The sequence below is a fragment of the Manacus vitellinus genome, unplaced genomic scaffold (genome assembly GCF_001715985.3).
Source record: "Manacus vitellinus isolate BGI_N305 unplaced genomic scaffold, ASM171598v3 scaffold_18_pilon, whole genome shotgun sequence".
NCBI classification, from domain to species: domain Eukaryota; kingdom Metazoa; phylum Chordata; class Aves; order Passeriformes; family Pipridae; genus Manacus; species Manacus vitellinus.
The window spans coordinates 14,611,159-14,630,268 of record NW_021939324.1 but is presented as its reverse complement, the minus strand read 5'-3'; the positions used below and the strand labels follow the sequence as shown (position 1 = coordinate 14,630,268).

The 19,110-nt window shown below is 37.7% G+C and overlaps 1 protein-coding gene across 1 annotated transcript; it reads right to left on the bottom strand.

Moving 5' to 3' along the window:
• Positions 1 to 882: 882 nt before the first annotated feature.
• On the bottom strand, positions 883 to 18,687 carry DEPDC1B (DEP domain containing 1B). The gene is made up of 10 exons (XM_018070530.2): positions 18,428 to 18,687; positions 13,648 to 13,783; positions 11,567 to 11,694; positions 9,325 to 9,455; positions 8,230 to 8,277; positions 7,643 to 7,783; positions 4,455 to 4,621; positions 2,862 to 3,038; positions 2,018 to 2,203; positions 883 to 1,704 (listed from the first exon to the last, which is right to left on the bottom strand). The coding sequence occupies exons 1-10, from the start codon at positions 18,658 to 18,660 to the stop codon at positions 1,543 to 1,545; spliced, it is 1,509 nt and encodes a 502-aa protein (XP_017926019.1). The 5' UTR covers positions 18,661 to 18,687; the 3' UTR covers positions 883 to 1,542.
• Between the last annotated feature and the right edge of the window lie 423 nt (positions 18,688 to 19,110).

Here is a 19,110-nt window from a genome sequence, read left to right as displayed (position 1 = left end):
TCTTCCCTTATCTGTCTCAAAACCCAGCTTTTTGCTAAACAGAAGTCAGTTTGTTGTGGTCATCCTCTGGTGGTGGGTGCTCACCGGCTCTGCACCCTGGGCTGTCCTTCTGCAGATCAGAGGTTTTGCCACCACACACTCAAAACTCTTCACATCCTCTCAGTTGAGGGTGCAAACCTGGCCTCAGCAAAGCACATTGCTTTTACAAATGACCAATTGTTTGAGTCATTAACCTTCAATATTTCAGTCTCTCACAAACAGCAAACCAAAATCCAGTGTTCCATATTTACTCAAGCATGTATGTGCTGGTTTAAGAGTTAACCAGCAGGGGAAATGAACTCAACTCAAAAGAGAGATTATAAATCAGAATAACAATTTATTAAAATAATACAATAAGTACAATTATACAAACAACAATTGGTCTTAACCCCCAAAACCCAAATGTATAACCCAGCACCCTGGGGCATGAACCAAGTGGTGTTCCTTGGGCTCCCCCTTGAGTCCAAAGTAAAGGGAGAGGGGAAAAACCTGCTGGTGGGAGAGCTGTTGCAGTCTGGTTGAGAGCGGTGAGCTTCCTCTGGATCCCATGAGTGGTTGAAAAGTTCTGAAACTCCAGGTTTATATATTCTCCAGTTCAGGCAGGAATGGTCAATCCTTCCCTCAGAGCGGGGAATTCCATAAAAGGAATGGTCAATCCTTCCCTCAGAGTGGGGAATTCCATAAAAGGGTACGAGGACAGGAACATCCCCCCACAGGCAGCCCTCCCCCCCTCCGACAACAGTTTCTGGGAAATGGCATGGAGGGCCATAGAATACACAGTTTTGGGCTATACCCATCCAGTGATGAATCGGTCCCAGTTGTTCTAACTAGGACAACGTACAGCAAGTTAATTCTTCAAGCTATATGTGCACAAACATGGCCTAGTTTATGCAAGAGACTCATTTTCAGGTAAAAAAAAAATCCGTTGACTAGTTACCAACAATACATTGCACACAAATACATTTAGACCTTGAAATGATGGGCAAATCAAGCCACAGCAAGAGTACATTATCACCCATATAGAATAATCCCCTTGAGTATGTTGTGGGTTTTATTGTTTGGTTTTTCGTTGTTTTTACTGCTGGTTTTTGTTTGTTTGCTTGTTTTAAAACAACAGACACTTAAAAAACTAATAACTTACAAAAATACTGATAATCATAAAATCATAGAATCAAGCACGTTGGAAAAGACCTCCGAGATCATCAAGTCCAACCCTTGATCCAACACCACCATGGTTATTAGACCATGGCACTAAGTACCACATCCAGTCTCATCTTAAACACCTCCAGGGACAGTGAATCCACCACCTCCCTGGGCAGCCCATTCCAATAAAATGTCTCATATTTCTACCACCTCGATACTCTCTTCTTCTTTCAACATTTTCTACCATCTCAGTAGTATCCCCAGTAGTTTTTTCAGTAGCTACATGATGCTCAGGCTTCTTTTGCATAAAATCCATTGATAAAATATTCTGTCTCAGTTCGTTGATATATTTCAAACCATTTACATCCGAAAGCTTCTGGTTCTGTGAAATGGTTGAAAAGGCTTTTTTAAGGCCCATGTAAGGATTGGTGTTTTCTGTTTAGTTTTTTCAGGAAATAGCACTGCTTCAGTTTCAGGTGTAGGAAATCGTACTCTATACACTTCAGGGTAAGATTTCTGAAACTAGAAAAGTACATTAATTCAAATTAGAATTTGACCAACTTGTAAAATAAACTACTACAGTGCAACCTCCATTTCTGGAGTAGGAAAATTATTTCCCTAATGGGCTTTCTACATCTCCATATATAGAAAATATCACCTAATTTTCTAATATGGGTTGATTCATCACAGTATTCCAGTTCTAATGATATAAAGTTGATACCCCCAAGCATACGCGCCATTTTAAATTTCAGTATTTCTGTACAGGAATACATGCCTAAGACTTGGTAAAACTTTTTAAGTTCAAATTAGAGACTGTAGAGCAATTTTTATTTACTTGCTTGAGCTTCTTCTTTTTATCTTTCACAGGTATTTCTTTATTCATTACAATTTCATCCAGCAAAGCTGCCAGTGGTTCTTGAGAGCCAGTTGCCCTTTGGTATTCAAATTCATCTGTACTGATTTGGTGACAAAATGGTGGAGGAGGAAATGTTGCATCAGTATCAGCTCTAGCACATTTAATCTGAAGAAATAGTAAAAAAAAAAAGAGCGCTATGTTTTCTGCAAACAATTTACAAAAACTGGCTTAATTAATTGACCACCCAGAAACATCAAGTAGAGAAGATATGGCATACAGACCCTAAACTGTACTTTCTATCTCTTGTACTAATCAAGTGAGTTCCAGTAAGTCAAAAAACATGACACAAAGGAAGCCTGTTCAACTCTTGAAATAAGTTTAAACTTACTTTTTCACTAGAAAATAAAGATAGAGGAACTAAAAGCCAGTTTTGAAAAAACAAAATATGGTATCAGGAAACAGAGTTATAAAAAAATGATCAAGTAAGGATGGCTCTGAAAAAAAAAGGTTACAGCATTAATGGAAGCACTTTATAATTCACAGTTTTCCTCATTATTACGTAGTTTACCCATTCCATGGAAAAGAAGTGCTGATTAACAGGAAAACGTATTTTAAAGTTCTTGTCTCTAAACCATTCAAGATTTGCTTAGTTGCATATGAACACATAGTTAAGGTTGAATATCAGTAGTCAGAATTAGTTAACTCTTCAGAAGCTAACAGAGACAGAACAAAGTGTTTTAAGAACTGTTGAACTTCGGAGAACAAAGGATAAATTTGACCTAGAAACACAGAGACAAGAGAGGCTTTTTCACTAGATACTTACTTGGACTCTCTGGAGACGTATAACATGATCCTCTATAGAAGATTTTAAAGCAGAAGGAACACTTAAGATCTCTTGATAATTATCCATGAGAAAAGATACTAGTTTGGCAGCAAGCAGTTCATCCAAATCTATTTCATCATTTGAGCAGAGGATACAACGGGAAAACGCCTGAACCATCTGAGAAAAAAAGCAACATCATTATCATGTATATTTCTGTTTGGGACTGAGGAGTAGGGAATCAGGCTGCATTTAAAAAGTGACCTTGTAGAATAAATATTTTAACATCACAATACTTACTGTACTTCCAACATACTAGTATAATAAAAAAACCAACTTGTTATGTACGGTGACATTATGTTAGTGGTGGATTGAAGATTACTCCTGCCTCATATAGATAATCCAATCCTGACTTTAGACTTAGAATGGATGAATTCTATTTTGTTCTCAAGACTTGGTAAAATAGCCACTTCATATGGCTATTTACAGTTAAACAGAGAATAAGTATTTAGAGATTTTTTTAATATAACACAGAACTTTCATAGAAGTTAAGTATGAGATGGAAAACTGAATACCACTATTTTGAAATCATCAAACCAAATTTCAGGTCCAGTTCACTTCGTGTAGTCTTGTGCTCAAGCATTATGTCTGTGCACTGGTCATTTCTAACGTTAAAAGCACAGAAGGTAAAAAGGATTTCTGTCATGTACCATAGACTACGCAGTGGAATTAAAACCTAGTACAAAATACTTGGACTGTAAGGATTCACTTCTAAAAATAACATTTAGATTATAACATAACTACTTAAATAAAAGACCATTTACAGTTAATTAAATTATAACCTTAGCAGTCAAAAAAATAATTATTTTAATCAAGTGTTATTCATAGTAAATTAAAATCTTAATTGCTGTGGAACAAATTTAGATTTATGCACATTACTATAGAATTTTTATAGAATGGCTCTACAGCTTAGTTTTGCATTGCACTTAATTTTCAAAGACTTTAAAATTAACCAAAATAAATACATGTTCTTAGCCAGTTGGAATTGTTAAGAAAAAGCATTAGCAAAAAATAGAGCTTTGTCAAAATCTGATTAAAATTCTTTTCCGAGACTTTTGTGGTGGAAAAAAAAATTACTATTGAAATGAACTGGTAGGATTTTTTTAAATAGCTGAAAACAGGTAAATCAAAATATGCAGCTATGTATTTCTAACCTTGACTGAAACAGGAAGTCTTTTTCATTCACACTGCAATGATAAAGAAGACCAGAGACCTCCTCTGCTAGTTTTTTTTTTGTTTATTTGTTTGGGGTTGTTTGTTTGGGTTTTTCTACTGAATAGAGAAATCAGTGGGGATTTAACTTTGAAAGATAAGGAAACCTCTAAAATTCTAAGCAAGTTCTTTGTGTGCTCACAAATTACCATGAAATTCCAGTTTATTCAAATTCAGATTAGCTTTCAACATAGCTAGAATAGATAGACAAACCACTCTTCCAACAAGCAAACTGTATTATGTATACACTCTCCAGTAAGAATCTTCAATCCGTGCTACTCCAAAAGCCTTGTCCTCGACCTTTTGCCTCACATTTATACATACCAAAGTTCTGGTCCTCACTGATTCAGAAAGAGGTGGCAAATCTTTGTTGAGGCTAATTCTTGCCATCATTCTCACCAACAGCTGTAGTCTTTTTCGATTTTCTGGTGGCAGCAGGAGACAAGATATCTGAAGAGCTTCTACAGCTTTGCTGTGTTTTTGCAGCAGTCCTGGTTTATACAAGATCAGGAGGCAGGGCAACATTTCTCACTTAAGTATTTCCATAACATTTAACACAACATTTCTATATTAAACTCCCCAAATTCCTTTCTTACTCATTCAAGACTGCCTTAGAACTTCGGTTCCCAAAGAGACTAGGAAGATATTCCTAGAGTTGGACTACTAGATCTGGGTGGCTTGTTTAAGTATTTAGATTTCCTTCTGATGCACTGGAAAATATTAATAACCATAACAAACAATTCTAGATATTAGGATACATGAAAAACTACAATGTTTTGATTCATCCTTTGCACTTTAATTCCCTCGGCTCTAAACATAACTGAGATGGTATGCACAGGTGTAGCAACCACAATAAAATGTTAAGCCTGTGGCAACAATCAGAGAAACATAAACATGTGCTTATACATCAGTGACAGCTATGACAATACCAACATGTTCCTCACACCTGTAGGGGTTAAATTGGTGCCTAACTCTGCTTACAGACTCTTGAGAAAACAATCCCGTGAGCATGGTAGAGATATTTGAAGACTGGACATGCACAGTAGAATCTGATAATAGTTTAGATCTCATCTATAAAGAGGTCTGACCACCACCATTTTGGGTTTATAAGGCTGTGCAAAGGAAGCATCTATTACAAATTTTCCTAAACAGCACTAACAAAAGTCAGGAAGCAAAATACCTGCATGACTGACATCTAACAGTAAATTCTATTAAAAAAGGAAGAAAACAAATAGAGACTTCTTTTTCCCATAGGATTATGGAGGTTGGAAGAGATCTCTGGAGAATATATAGACCTCTTCCCATGTTCAAAGCAGGTTCATCTACAGCAAGATGCCCAGGACTATGTCCTGCCAGGTTTTGAATACCTTCAAAGATGGAGATTTCACAGTCTCTCTAGTCAACCACTTCCACTGTTTGACAACCTCCCAATTAAAATGCTATTTTCCTTTATATAAATGAGGTTTCCTGTACTTCTGTTCCTGCCCATTGTCTCTTGCCCCGTCATTGGGTATCACTGATCTGGCTCCTTCTTTTCTCCTCCCATATCAATCTTTTATACACATTAATAAGATTCTCTCTGAGTCTTCTGCTTTTCAGGCTAAACAGTCCCTGCTTTCAGCCTTTTCCTATATGGCACATGTTCCAAGACTTAATAATTTTTGCTGTGTTTACTGGACTTGCTGACTAGTGCCCACCAGGACTTCCAAGGACTTCTCAGCAAAGCTTCTTTCAAATCAGGCCCCCCCATACCCAGCATTCACTGGTGCATGGACTTTTTCTTCCCCAGAAGAAGGCTTGGCAATTCCCTTTTTTTTAACTTTATGAAATCCCTGTTTACCTATTTCTCTAGTAAGTCAAGGTCCCTCTGCACGGCAGTACAACCCTCTGCTGCATTTAGCCACTTTTCCCCATTTTGCAATATTTGCAAGCTTGGTTAGGGCACTCTGTCCTTGTTTAGGACAGAATGTCCCATCATCCAGGTCATAAATGAAGTGTTAACCATTACTGGCCCATTATCAGCCCTGGGGTACTCACCACTAAGAGACAGTCAGCTGAATTTTGTGCCACTGATCACAACCCTCTAAGCCCAGCAACTCCACTGATTTCTGAGTTTACCTCACTACCCACCTTTTCAGCCTGTACTTCCTGAGGTTGCCTATAAGGATATGATGAAGGACAGTGTTGAAAGCTTTACTACTCTCAACATAAACAGTATTCACCACTGCTATCCCCTCATCGACCATTTTGGTCAATTCCACACTGTGTAAAAGTGGAACTGTTATTAAAAAAAAATGTGCAGTAGTTAGTAGGGCAGCACTTAGAGACAGTGTTCAAAGCAGACTGGTAAAGCACTGTAGTTAATTTTCAAAGCAACGCTTTCTCTAATTTCAAAGAAAATTTAACAAGCATACTAGTGCATATGTTTAGAAGATATGATTCCATATTATCATCTCATTTTTTTTGTGAAAGAGATCACAAAACTAATTTTTGACTTTTTGAAACAGTGCACGGTTTTCATTGATTTCCATATGGACATTGGTATGAAATCGTTCTCTCAATTTTCCATCTGAGAAATTATGGGAAATAAAACTCCTAAAACCTGAAAGATATAAAAAACAATGGCAAAGCAAACAGAAATAGAGTATGAAAGGAGAGGAATAATTTTTAAAAATATTATCAAGAATATTTGTTGTCTAAGAAAAAGAAGACAGAAATGGAACTATACTCAGAATGAAGAAAGATTGTGAACTAAGAAAGTATAACTTCTCCAGAAAGAGAAGTGTTATTCTGAATTCGTTTTTCATCACAACAGTTTACTAAAAGCAATGTTGTTCGCAGGAAAAGAAGTTCAAAAAACTGACATGATACAAAGCATGCTTACTTTTCAACTCAGTTTTTTTTTCTGAAATGCACCCATAAAATGTAATCAAATATTTTCACTTTTACTGTCTTTCAATAGGCCATCTATAGGATGAGAATAGGTGAATTTAATATAGTGTGAACAACTGAAAAGTTATAGTTAATAACGAAACCACTGCTTCAAAGAAGCAGTGGATTAGTTATTGTAATTTCTAAATTTAAGCAACAAAGGATTTCAATTTCCTTCAAATGTCATATTTCCAGGGTTAAAAACAGTGCTTATAGCCCTAATCCTTTCTAATCTAGACTTCAGTCAAGCAATTTCTAAAAGCTTATGAGAATTTTTAAGACATTTAAGCATTTGTAAAAAAAGAAAAATCTGTTAAAATCCATCTGTTAGATGTTGAGTAATGAACAGAGGCATTTAAAAATTAAGACAAGGAATGGAAGCCTTTTGAACTATTGTGATCAAAAGGATACAAATATTACCTTGTGATATAAAATAAATTTAAATATTAAACTGTGTTCTATGTAGAATGGAAAGGACAAATCCTAAAGAATTCAGCTGTAATACTATTTAAGTATAGTAAATTAACTCCAGGAAATTAATTCTAAAGAATAATTTTTTCATTACATCCCAAACTACTTACCTAACACACTAACAAAAACATCAAAAAAATGAAATGTGAGAAGAGGTTCTTTCATCTGGTCAAAGTAGTCGACTATAGTTTTGAAAACATCTCTTTCAAAGCCTACATATGTAGGCTGCTTCAAATCTGAGCAGCTGGGCCCTACGAAGAAAAAAAAAAGGGGAGGAAAGAAAGAGAGATAGAACATTGATTTTAAGCCACCAACCAGATCAGTATTTTCTAATTCAGTTCATGCAAATACACCATTAGAGGAAAAAAAAAAAGAAAAGACTCATTCTTCAAAATAAGTGAAATTTTATTGATCTACTGAATTGATCTATTCCCAACAGGTCTAGTGAAGACACATAGTAGAGGAAAAACATGAACAGAATAGTTAAGCCATTATATACTTCATTGAAATAAGCTGCACTTGAAGGAGAATACATGCTGGCAAGTCTTTTCCAACTTTGTTTAGGCAATTTTCATAAAAAATAGTGAAGGTGAATATAAATAGGATTTGATAAAGTGGTAAAGGCACAGTCAATTCAATTGATTTTTACGGGGGTGGGCTGTTTGTGGGGTATTTTTCCCCCTCCTGAATTACTTACAATTTGCTAGACATTTCATTGCAGATAATATCCAGTGAGGTAGTTCTTCTGCATGGGGAAGAAACAGACAAATTAAAAGGAGGGAAAAAAATTAGAAAAATATCTAACTGTAAGATAAAAGCACAGCTGAAAACACTGTTACAAGTTCCTCCTGTGTAGTAAATGAACTGACTCCAGAGTCAGGCTATACCTTAATGTAGGATCTAACTTGAATTACATCTATAATTCAGTATCTTCAGTATTCCCTGTCAACCACGTATGCATTCTGCTCTTGCAACTCAATCAGCAAAATGGATCACATCACAAATCCTTAACCTACCCTAAAAAAATCAGACAAACTAATTCAAGCTATACCTTCACCAGTGCAACACAGTGAAGTGTTTACTTTGCACTGAAGATGATGAAAAGCACTTGTATATTCAGTTCTGTCATTTCTACAAGGCTGAAGTTAATACTTTGAAGTGCTCCAACTGTCTTTAAAATGCCCACATACACATTCTGAAAGATGTTTCATTCAAAATCAAACCAGGTTTCAATATCATACTTAATTCCTCTACAAAACTTGTGAAAATCATGATGGCAATAACAGTGTGATACGTCAGAGCAGCAAAGATGCTTTATTTTCTCCCTGATGTGGAAAGGAGTTCTAAACATGATACTATCTTCACAACACATTGACTGAAAACTCAAAATTTTTTAAGTATCTCTCAGTGTATATTTTGGCTGTCTCCCAATTTTTAATACATTTTTTCTTTATGTAAACACTCCAGGCAGTTGAAAGGGCAGGGTTGAGAAAGCCACCTTGAAGTGAATAAAATCCCTATCTTTATAAATGGTAAAAATTTGCTGCGCTTCCATCTTCATTTTTCAACACTAAAGCTGGAATATGTTTAAGAGAGTAAATATGAAATAAACACTGACTTTTACAAATGGGATGTCAGAGGAGAACAACAGCCTTCTACTTTGTAAAAACACTAGTACAGATGTGATCATACAAGTATAAAGATGCTACAGGCTAGTATAAATCAGAACTAATACTTTATACTAGTAAACTACAATATAAAAAATTTAAATGAAAACTTCTAAAATACTCACTTGATTTGTCTTCTAAAGTGACAATGCCTTGCTTATTGACATTGTATGCATTTTGAACTATATGTTTTGAATTCACAAGTTTTACGTCTAACACTTCATCCAGAGAATCCAAACCCAAGACCTTTTGCAATCTGTAAAAACACATAAACACATAGTTCACACATCATCTAATCTGGAAAAAGCAAACATAAAGTATTTGGATAGATACAATTCTGAAAAAAAGGAGGCCTCCATTTCATAGAGAGTATCTCCAGTCGGATGACAGCCATAAGGATCGAGTGCAACTCCTGTTCCTCACAGGACTACCTAGACTCACAGAATATCCCAAGCAAGAAGGAACCCACAAGGACTCCAACTCCCAGTTTGCGTACCACAGCCCCCAAAATCACACCATGTGCCTGAGAGCATTGCCCAAACACTTGAACTTTGTCAGGCTTGGTGCCATGTAAACTTTCCGGGGGAGCCTGGTTCCAGTGCCCAATCACCCTCTCAGTGAAGAACCATTTCCTAATGTGGAGTCTGAAGTTCCCTGACACAGCCTGATTCCATCTCTTTGTTTCCTACTGCTGGTCACCAAAGATCATCTGCATCTCTGCCTCCCTTGAATTTGTATACTACAATGAGGTCACTCCCCAACCTTCTCAAAGTTGAACAAACCAAATGACCTCAGCCTCTCCTCCTAAATTTTGCCCTCAAGACCTTTCACCATCTTAGTTGCTGTCTTCTGGACATTCTCTATGCATGTTGACAGTTTACCTAGAAGGATACTGCAAGAGATAGTATCAAAAGCTTTGCCGAAATCCAAAACCAGCACATCTGTTGTTTTCTCTTTGTCCCTTGGTCAAGGGGGACCTTGTCATAAAAGGAAATTGAATTGATCAAGCAGGACTTTTCCCTGTTGAAACCATGATGGTTTTGATCAATGACTGCGTTGTCTCTCAAGTATTTTTCATTAAATCCCAAAATAACCTTTTCCATCATTTTACCAAGCACTGAAGGGAGACTGATAGGATTGTAACTACCAGGATCTTCACTCTTAGCCTTCTTAAAACTCGGGAAAATATTTGCCAGCTTCCAATCAATTGGGACCTCTCTGGGTTCCCAGGTCAGTTGAAAATAATGGAGAGAGATCTACAATGACATCATCCAGCTCTTTCAGTACTCTGGGATGAATCCCATTGGCCTCCACGGATTTAAGTGCATCCAGCTGGAGAAGCAAGTTTCAAATAAGTTCAGGGTGAACTGCGATTCTCCCATTTCCCCCAGTCATGATCTTGCAACACAGAGCTCTGGTGGTTTCAGGGGTCCATCATCAGACTCAGAAAGGCCATAGCTTTTTGCTGGGCTAATACCATTGCTCCCTGGTCAAGCTGGCAGGGTTTCAGGACCCTTTCACACAAACTACTGTGCCAATCCTGTTTGCTATGCTCCATAGGGGTCTCTGTGTGAAGGAGGGGCTTGGTCACCATTGTCCCTGGCCTTGTTGCCCAGGTCCCATCAGGCAATACCATGTGAGCTGCAGGCAGAGACCAGAGGGTCCCTCCACTCCCCTGCAATCTCCATCTTTGAGGAAACCTGGCAGTGCACATGCAGTAAAGCACACGCTGCCAATCGTGCTGTCACCAAAGCTGCTTGCCTCAGCATCGAGTTCATTACATGCACATAATGTGCTAGGTTTACATTAAAGTTTAGCAAGGCCTCAACTGTGCTGTAATATTAGCTAATGTGTATTATTTTTTTACCCCTGCATAAATTGTCTTAAACAATGACTTCAACTTTGCATGGGATATTCCTTTTGAATACACTAAAGAATATCTGACTCACAAAGCCTTCAGCACTCAAGTAGATACTCCATTTATCTCATACAAAGTATTGTACTTGACATTGAAAGTTTTCATAGTGTTGCATTCCTACATAAGTGCTTCTATTTCATAGAAACAAGAGAAAAAAAAGAAGACTGAGAGAAAAAAGTGATCAAATAAGACAAAGCCCACACAACAAAAGGACTAGCATAACATGACATGAAAAAGTCAAAAGGTACCAAGCACAATAAAATTTTTTTGCTGAATTTGTTAGCCAAATAACAAATTGAGAGTAGTAGAGAGTAGTATAATCTAGACACTATAGCTTTGAAGGCAGCGATGAAAAGTGAGTGGGTGAAATTACAAGCATTATCAGAGAAGACAGGCAAGACTATTACCTACTACAGTGTTAGCATAACTTGACTCACAAGTATACTCACTGTGACAAAGTCATGGATTTCCATATCTCTTCTATATTTGTTTGTGTTAGCTCTCTGCGGAACACAAGTTTGCATGCCGGTACTTCCCCTATAGCTATACTGTGTCGCTTGTACCACATCTCGGAGTTCTGAAATCAGAAAAAACTCTCCTCATTAACTGGTGCCTTTTCAAGTATTAAACAGTATATTACAATTGTGGTACAGCATTTCAAGCATTCCTAAATTCCAGTAAAGTCTTCAGGATGTAAGTGAGTGTGTTTCACAGGTGTGAAACATTTTTCTCAATCACACACACATCTTTTCTCAATTCCTTAACTTGTCCAAATGCAACCGGACATGCCTATCTCGTATTGGCCTTTTCAGCCACCAACACGCTTGCAACAAATGTGGGTAGAGCCCTTCCCAAATCTTCGTTCGCGAAGCCCAGCCATGATGAACATGTCCAAAGCTGAAAAATTATGTGTATCAGAGTAACCATTAAAGTTGAGTAGTCAATGGCCTTTAATCCTGTGTTCAGGTCGTCTCCATGATTAAAATCAGTTCATCTACCATTTTAAGATTACACATCTGCTTATGGAAAAGTTATTGGAGAATTATTAGATGAAATACCAAGGAATTAGAAACAATTCATCCTTTTTCAGCATATACTGATCATAACTAAACATCAAGTTCATTAGCAGGTTTTATATATGAAGAAACTAAAAGCAAATAGCTACATCTGAAGACACTCATCAGTCCATCATTACAACAGAATAAAGTAAAGCTGAGAATGCAGAAAACTACTATCCTTTACCCAACCTTCAATCCAAGCTTGACACTTGAAGATTGTCATTAAGGTGTCAGTGGACGGACATACAATACAGTTCATACCAGCAACATACTTTTCAACACAAAACTCTTAGTCATTCCCAGTTCTTTGATTTGTATCACAGAGCAGTGCTAAAGCGCATTAAAAGTATTACTTGTGATCACAACCAAACCACAAAATACACTCCAGGAATGCACTTAATTACTCCAAGTGCTAATCGTCTGTCATTTCATGACACTAGACTAGAGCTAGTTTGAAACAAATAGCACCCTCTGAAATTAAGAGTCTGGTCTTCCATAGCACTCTCTGAAATTAAGAGTCTGGTCTTCTACATCAGTATTTCACAACACAGAATCATGCTCATCAATCCACATACAGCCAGTAAGTGCTCAGATTGATACTGGAGCAACTCAAGATGCCACCATTTACAGGTATCTGTTTTCTTCAGCATTCCAGTGGAAGATACACCTTATTATAAACGAGCTAGCAGAAAGGAGCTTATACCTTTGCCTCAGTTACTTCAACTTGCAGTTCATTGTATTAATCCAAACTGCCAGTGAAAGAGATTTTGAGCTATGCCAGACTGCATGCTGTTGCATCTGAGTCAGATGCATAGAGGCAGTCTTTTCCTAACTCTTATCAGGCCAGGATGCTTGGATGGAAATTTAGAGCAGACAGCTAGAAGCTGTAGCATGTTAAAACTTCAGCAGAAACTTGCTCAGTAATTAAAATACTCTATTCTCTTGACTAGTCTTTGGCACTCTCTTTTCTTCTATCCTAATCTTCTACCTAGTATTGAAGTTCTTAGGACCATGTTTTTCCTCTTCAGAAACTTGCTGTACATAAAAAGTGTACTTGATTTGCACACAGTTAATTGGATTGCAAATATGGAATAACCATTCATTCAGAAACTTTAGATGTCCAGCAAAATGGTAGGAGATACTTTTCCAAACAGTCTATGGATCACCAAGAAATCCAAGACCAGTGTCCTGCACTGAAATGCAGTAATAAAAAGGCAAAAATTATCAAAGAAGTTTCAAGAGTTCACAAAATATGAGAACACACACATACGCTGGAGGAAGGACTTAGAATATACATAACTACAAAAGCCTAGGCTTTTACCATGTCCAGGAGTTGATAAAATTTTTAAAATAAAAGTATTTGGCATTTCATTTTATAATCAAGTATTTTGTGCCACAACAAAGAGGTCATTAGTTTGGTTTTGCTTTCCAAATATGCTTATGTCTGAGGAAGTGAAAACTGGGTGTTTTACCATTGTGACGGATTTCCCTGGGATGTGTTCTTGAGAAGTGCCAGCCTTCGGTTCATTCCAGTCTGGAAATTTAATTATTTCCTTTCCACATGAAGGTTTCTTTGGATATGACTTCAGTGGTGAGGAAGGAGGAAATCTACAATTAGAGAATATTTTTAAAGCCTCTGAACACCAACCTAATCCATATTTACTAATGTAAAACTGTAGCAGGCCATCACATGCAGAAATACAACAAATGCCTTGGACATTCAGTGTTCCCTGGAGACTAGTATTAAGTGCTATGTAAAACACAGTGAGGTGTCTTATTTGGCCTCCAGCTGCTGCTCTTGAACAGTTCGGGTCCTTTGAACCTCCCATGACATAGCTGAGCCTTGGGTAAACGTCTGATATTCCAGTGCATTTCATATAGCACCAGCTGCCTGTACACAGACAGCTGACCCAGGTCATCACTAGAAGACATGGATTCTGCTGAAAAAGTTGCAGGTAGGATTTCCCCCATGTCAAGTGTGTTGTTAGCACGCATATCCTAAAGTAAAGCTACATATCTAAGACACGTGACCAATATTTGTATTTAATTAAAGTGCATGCAAGTGTCCACACAAAATTTTATCAACATTACCATGTTCTTTTGTATTTACATGTTTCCTATGCGAAGACTATAACCTGTAGTTCTCTGGAGTCTTTTTCCATCTGTTGTGCAGATAACTAATTCACTTTTTAAGGCATTTCAAGAAGTGCCTTGAAGAAATTAGCAGAAATAAGCCCTAAACCAGCCCTTGTAGAAAACAAGGAAAACAAACTATCCAGCTTGATCACAATCAAATTACTGCTAAGCCATGCACAAAGGAATTAATGACAGCACACCACAAAGACAAATCAGTTGGGTGGCAACGCGTCTTCAGACTGGCCCAGACCTGATCTTGTTTACTTTCACTCCTAGGTCTTAGATGCTGAGATTCCTGATGCTTCAAGAAACTAGTTAAGCCTCACTCACTCTTTTAATCTGAATGTAAAAGACAGTTATGTCTGTGATTTTGCAACAAGAGCGTGTACTCTGCTAGATAGCATGCATATGTATCCTACTAGAAAGATACACTCAAAAAATCCTCAGGTTTCTCCATGCTCTCATGCAGTTCCAGTAAGTTTTAATTAAGTTTAATAAGTTTTTTACATAGTTTTGTATTGCAGTGTTGTTAGTCCAGTAGTGTTACTCTGCATGGGTTAAACACACAAGGGTTTTTACCATGAATACTGAGACCATTTGGCATCTTCCACGGTGCTCTTCAACAGAGTATATGCAACACAGAGATATCATTTCCATCAGACAAACCCTGAGAAGGAGTGGCGAGCATCTCATATTAATCCTGCAAGATTTACTCTGCCTTTTGAAAGTAAACCAGATTAGATGGCAGATGTTCAGCTGTTGACTGTTCTCAACCATTTCTCAGATACTATTTCTTAGAGTTTGATGTTAACCATCTGCAGCCTTTTTCCTTTGCCGTATACTATTTTCAGCAGTTCCCTGTTTCATCTCTATTTCTTCACAATTTTAAGCTTTGTGCCATTTGTTGCCCTGATTCACAAACAACCAGTGAAAGAATGAGTTCTTACAAGCAGGAAAAGGAGGTGTACATTCCCCTTTTTCACACAGCATTACAGCAAGATCTAGACGAAGACAAGTTTTTGGATGAACAATGAAAACTCCCTGATTTTATGATGAAAAGATTAACATTACTCAAATCTAGGAGCTGAGAAGCATTCCAAGCCTGACACATCGAGATCAAAATGGTTTATAGCCAGCAACACTAGTTTTAGGACTCTGTACAAAGAGGAAATAGAGATACCTCTTTGTGTCCAGAACAGAGGATAAAGAACAAGGTCAACCAATATGGGTCCCAATGGTATAACAATTATTAGAGCTGCATTCCAAAAGTTTGCTATCAATGCAAGAGTAGTAACTCTTTTGCTTTTAATAGAATTGCTGCAATTCAAAAAAAAATGTAAAGCCTGACAGCTTCCAAAACTGTAACTTCTCACTCACTATTGTAGACTAAACTGAGCCAGTTGGTCAGAAAAAACTATGTGTCTGTGTGTTCTATTTTTAGAAGTCACATTAGATCTCACCTTCATATTTAATACTTGCCAAATACCCTCAAGCAAATCAAGATTTGACAACATCTCTTTTGCATACTCCGTGAAGAAGAGCAGGCAGCCACACTTATATGTGAAGGTAATAAATGACAACTGTGCACCACAGAGTACCACAGCATATTAACAGATAAATTTACAGAAAAGGTATGTAGTATGTCAATATTTCCAGAGTAAGCACTGTCAGTGGAATGGACTCATACCACTACTTGCATCAACACAGTGAAGATAAAAAGATACTATTTTCAGTATAACATTAGGAAAGTCCACCAGAGGGAGCCACCAGGACATGAAATGCATGAGTAAAATGGGCTTGAAAATCAATGTTTAGTTCCACAAATAGGGAAAAACCCACGTTTTGATATTTAAAGCCACGTGTAAAATACATAGCTTATTTATGCACTAAGCCCAGTCAGAGAAAAGCTGGCTCCAGTTCAAGATGCATGAAAGGCAGTTTTAGTTAAAAAGTTCAATTAGTCAGTTATCTTTTCAATGGGAAGTGAAGAAAGAATATCAAAACAAAATACATAACAAAAGAGCTCTCTTATTCAATAGCAGGTCATTCGGCAGAGCACACAGAAAATTAAAAGGACAGAAATATTTCACCCAACCAATTTCCACAGCCTGCAGCTCAGGCAAGTCCTGCCTGAAAATACAAATGAATGAAAGAAGAAAATAATTTGAATGTGTCAGGATGCTAACGTGAAACAAACGAACAAAAAATCCCACAGCCTCATGAACATGGCAAACCCAAACCAAAGAGACATACTGTAATACCAGCAGTTACCAAAACCCATATTAAATCTTTTGACAAGAGTCCATGTCCAGAAAGAAAGGAGACACCAGCAAAAAAAATCTGTGCAGGTAGTGCTCTCATTTAGAAAAGGCATATCAGGACTGGGCTAGGAATGTACCAAACCAATAACATACCCAGCACCATGTGCTGCAGCAGAACCTAACTCCTTTTCTGACTTGGTTCTAACAGGTAAAAAACCCACTCGATACCACCCCTTTATATTTAACCTTATTAAGGTCAAAGACCTAAAATCCTCTGCAGCTCTTCTTGTCTTCCATGCCTGTTTCCCAACCTGAGCTGGCCAATGACTAGCTAAATTGTCACAATCTCTTGCCCTTACATAACAGCCATAAGCAGGTGGCCAAAGAATTTAAGAACAAGCACACATGATACTTCCTCAACATCCTTTTGCAGCCTTCAGTCACATTCGGCTGCAGACTGCAGAGCCTGTATTGTTTTGAGATACTTAGCAAGGGATTTTCTTGGGTGAGATTCTCAAGGTATCTTCAGAAACAAGACCTTTGATACACGTGTTCTTCACACTTGAGTCACAAATTCTAAAATTTAACACAAATCTGATCCAATCTGACTGTAAATAACTGAAGTGCCACAAGCCTAACATAAATCACAGTATTTTCAGAAAAAAGTGCCTTGACCCAAGTTTGTTTATAACCAAGGAAAAAAATTACAGCATACAAACCTCTTATTTTTTAAGTCTTCCAAATTAATAAATAAAATTATGAGAGTAATGAACAACTGCACAGGCATACAGACCAAACAGCAAAAAAGTTTAGGTTCGGTCTACACAAAAACTAGAGCAAAAGAGCAATAGAGCAAACTGAAAAATAAACTTCATAAATAGCAAGTGGGAATTCAGTATTACTTATTTTTTCCAAAGAGGATAGTAAGAAAACATGATCTAAAAATTAATATGTAAAATTTAATTATGCAGTAAAACCTATAACAAGTAGAAGTATAGGCTTATTGCTAACTTACTTTCCCTATTACTTTGCATGAAGATAATTCCCATTTCCTAAAAAGAAGACTCACCACGTTAAAAGTTACAAATCCATACTTAAGATAATGGTCATTTTTATACTACTTGTGCACTGAACAAGACACTACAAGATGGTACAAATTTATAACCCACAACTTCTGGACATCCAAACCTTAACTGAGGTCACAAGAGGTCAAAGAATCCACTCCAGTAACACTAAGTTTTTCTTACAAAGAAAAATCTTTTCCTCTGTTAACAAGCCACCAGTTGAGAGGCTAAACAGTAAGCAACCAAAGCTTTGTCTCTTCTACGACAATTTCAATCTATAAACTAAGGACCATAAAATAGGTTACATTATTAATTACTTAGATTCAGAAGACCTTTCTCTTCTCTCAGAAGGAGCAGAAACAGCAACCAAGTTCTCATGGGGCTGGGGGAGAGGGAGGACAACTGGAGCTGGATGAACAATGGCAATCTCACTTCCATCTACATCACCTTGATATGTACTCTTCCAACACCAACAAACCTGATGTCCACCGACAGCAATCAGAACTTGCTACCTTGTGAAACTGTAAAAGATTTTGTTAGTATTTACAGAATGTAACTGAATAGAAGTGACCTTCAAAGATATTTAAAAACAGACAAGAAAACTGAAGCCAAACATTAAATCTTGACAGTTACCCATTTCTAAGTAAAATAAAGTCTTTAAAAGGAAGGGGAGGAACACATCAACAGTTTTCCAGAGGCATTCTACAAAAATACTTGTAAGACATGAACAAGAGTTATTACATCTTGTTTCCAAAAAAACCAAAATTTTTCATCACTATATACAGACTTACCGATACAAATGGCCATCATCTTGGAAGTCCTCTTTGCCCCACCTTCCTTTAATATCTTCGATAACATGGTTTTTCAGGAACTTTTTAAGCAGCTTAACTGTTTGATCGCGAGTCACCTCTGGGCCGAAATTTTGATTAGAGCCGAGTAGCTCATGCAAAATATCCACCGCCTCCGAAGCTTTGAAGCAACGCTCGTAGCTTTTGAAACGACAGCGGTGCTTCCGCACGGGCATCCCGGCACGGAAGAGTTCTATTATCTCGTTCCACTAAGGGAGGAGAACAAAATCCGTTACGGGAACTCTGCTCCCAGGAGCATTGTGGCTCTACAAGCGCGATCAGAAAGCAAAAACTTGAAACCCTGAGAGCAGAGCTACGCAATTTTCTCTCAAATCTGCGTTTGCGAGAACACGGAAAGATAAATCCAGGAGTTAGACTCTCCAGACCTGAAAACAAACACAGGTCTAGGAAGCTGAAATATTTAGAGCCTCATATATCTGCCGCCCTACAGACACGACCTTTTAACCTCCCTTAGGCGGGACAAAAGGCTGGACCTGCCGCGCCGCTCCGCAGCGCCTGCACTGGGTTCCCCCGCCCCGCACGGAGCCAGCCTGGCAGCAGCGGCCGGCACCCAGAAGACTGGAGAGGGAGCAGCCGTGGGCGCGAGCAAGTCCCGGGGCAGGAAG

What these genes read in the sequence shown, in the direction of transcription:
- DEPDC1B (XM_018070530.2), bottom strand. Translation starts at nt 18,660, where the DNA reads ATGCCCGTGCGGAAGCACCGCTGTCGTTTCAAAAGCTACGAGCGTTGC. An exon ending in AAATCCATGACTTTGTCACA is followed by an intron (nt 9,456 to 11,566) that starts GTGAGTATACTT and finishes GTGTTTTTACAG; the next exon opens with ATTGCAAAAGGTCTTGGGTT. An exon ending in TGTTTTTGTTAGTGTGTTAG is followed by an intron (nt 4,622 to 7,642) that starts GTAAGTAGTTTG and finishes TGTATAAACCAG; the next exon opens with GACTGCTGCAAAAACACAGC.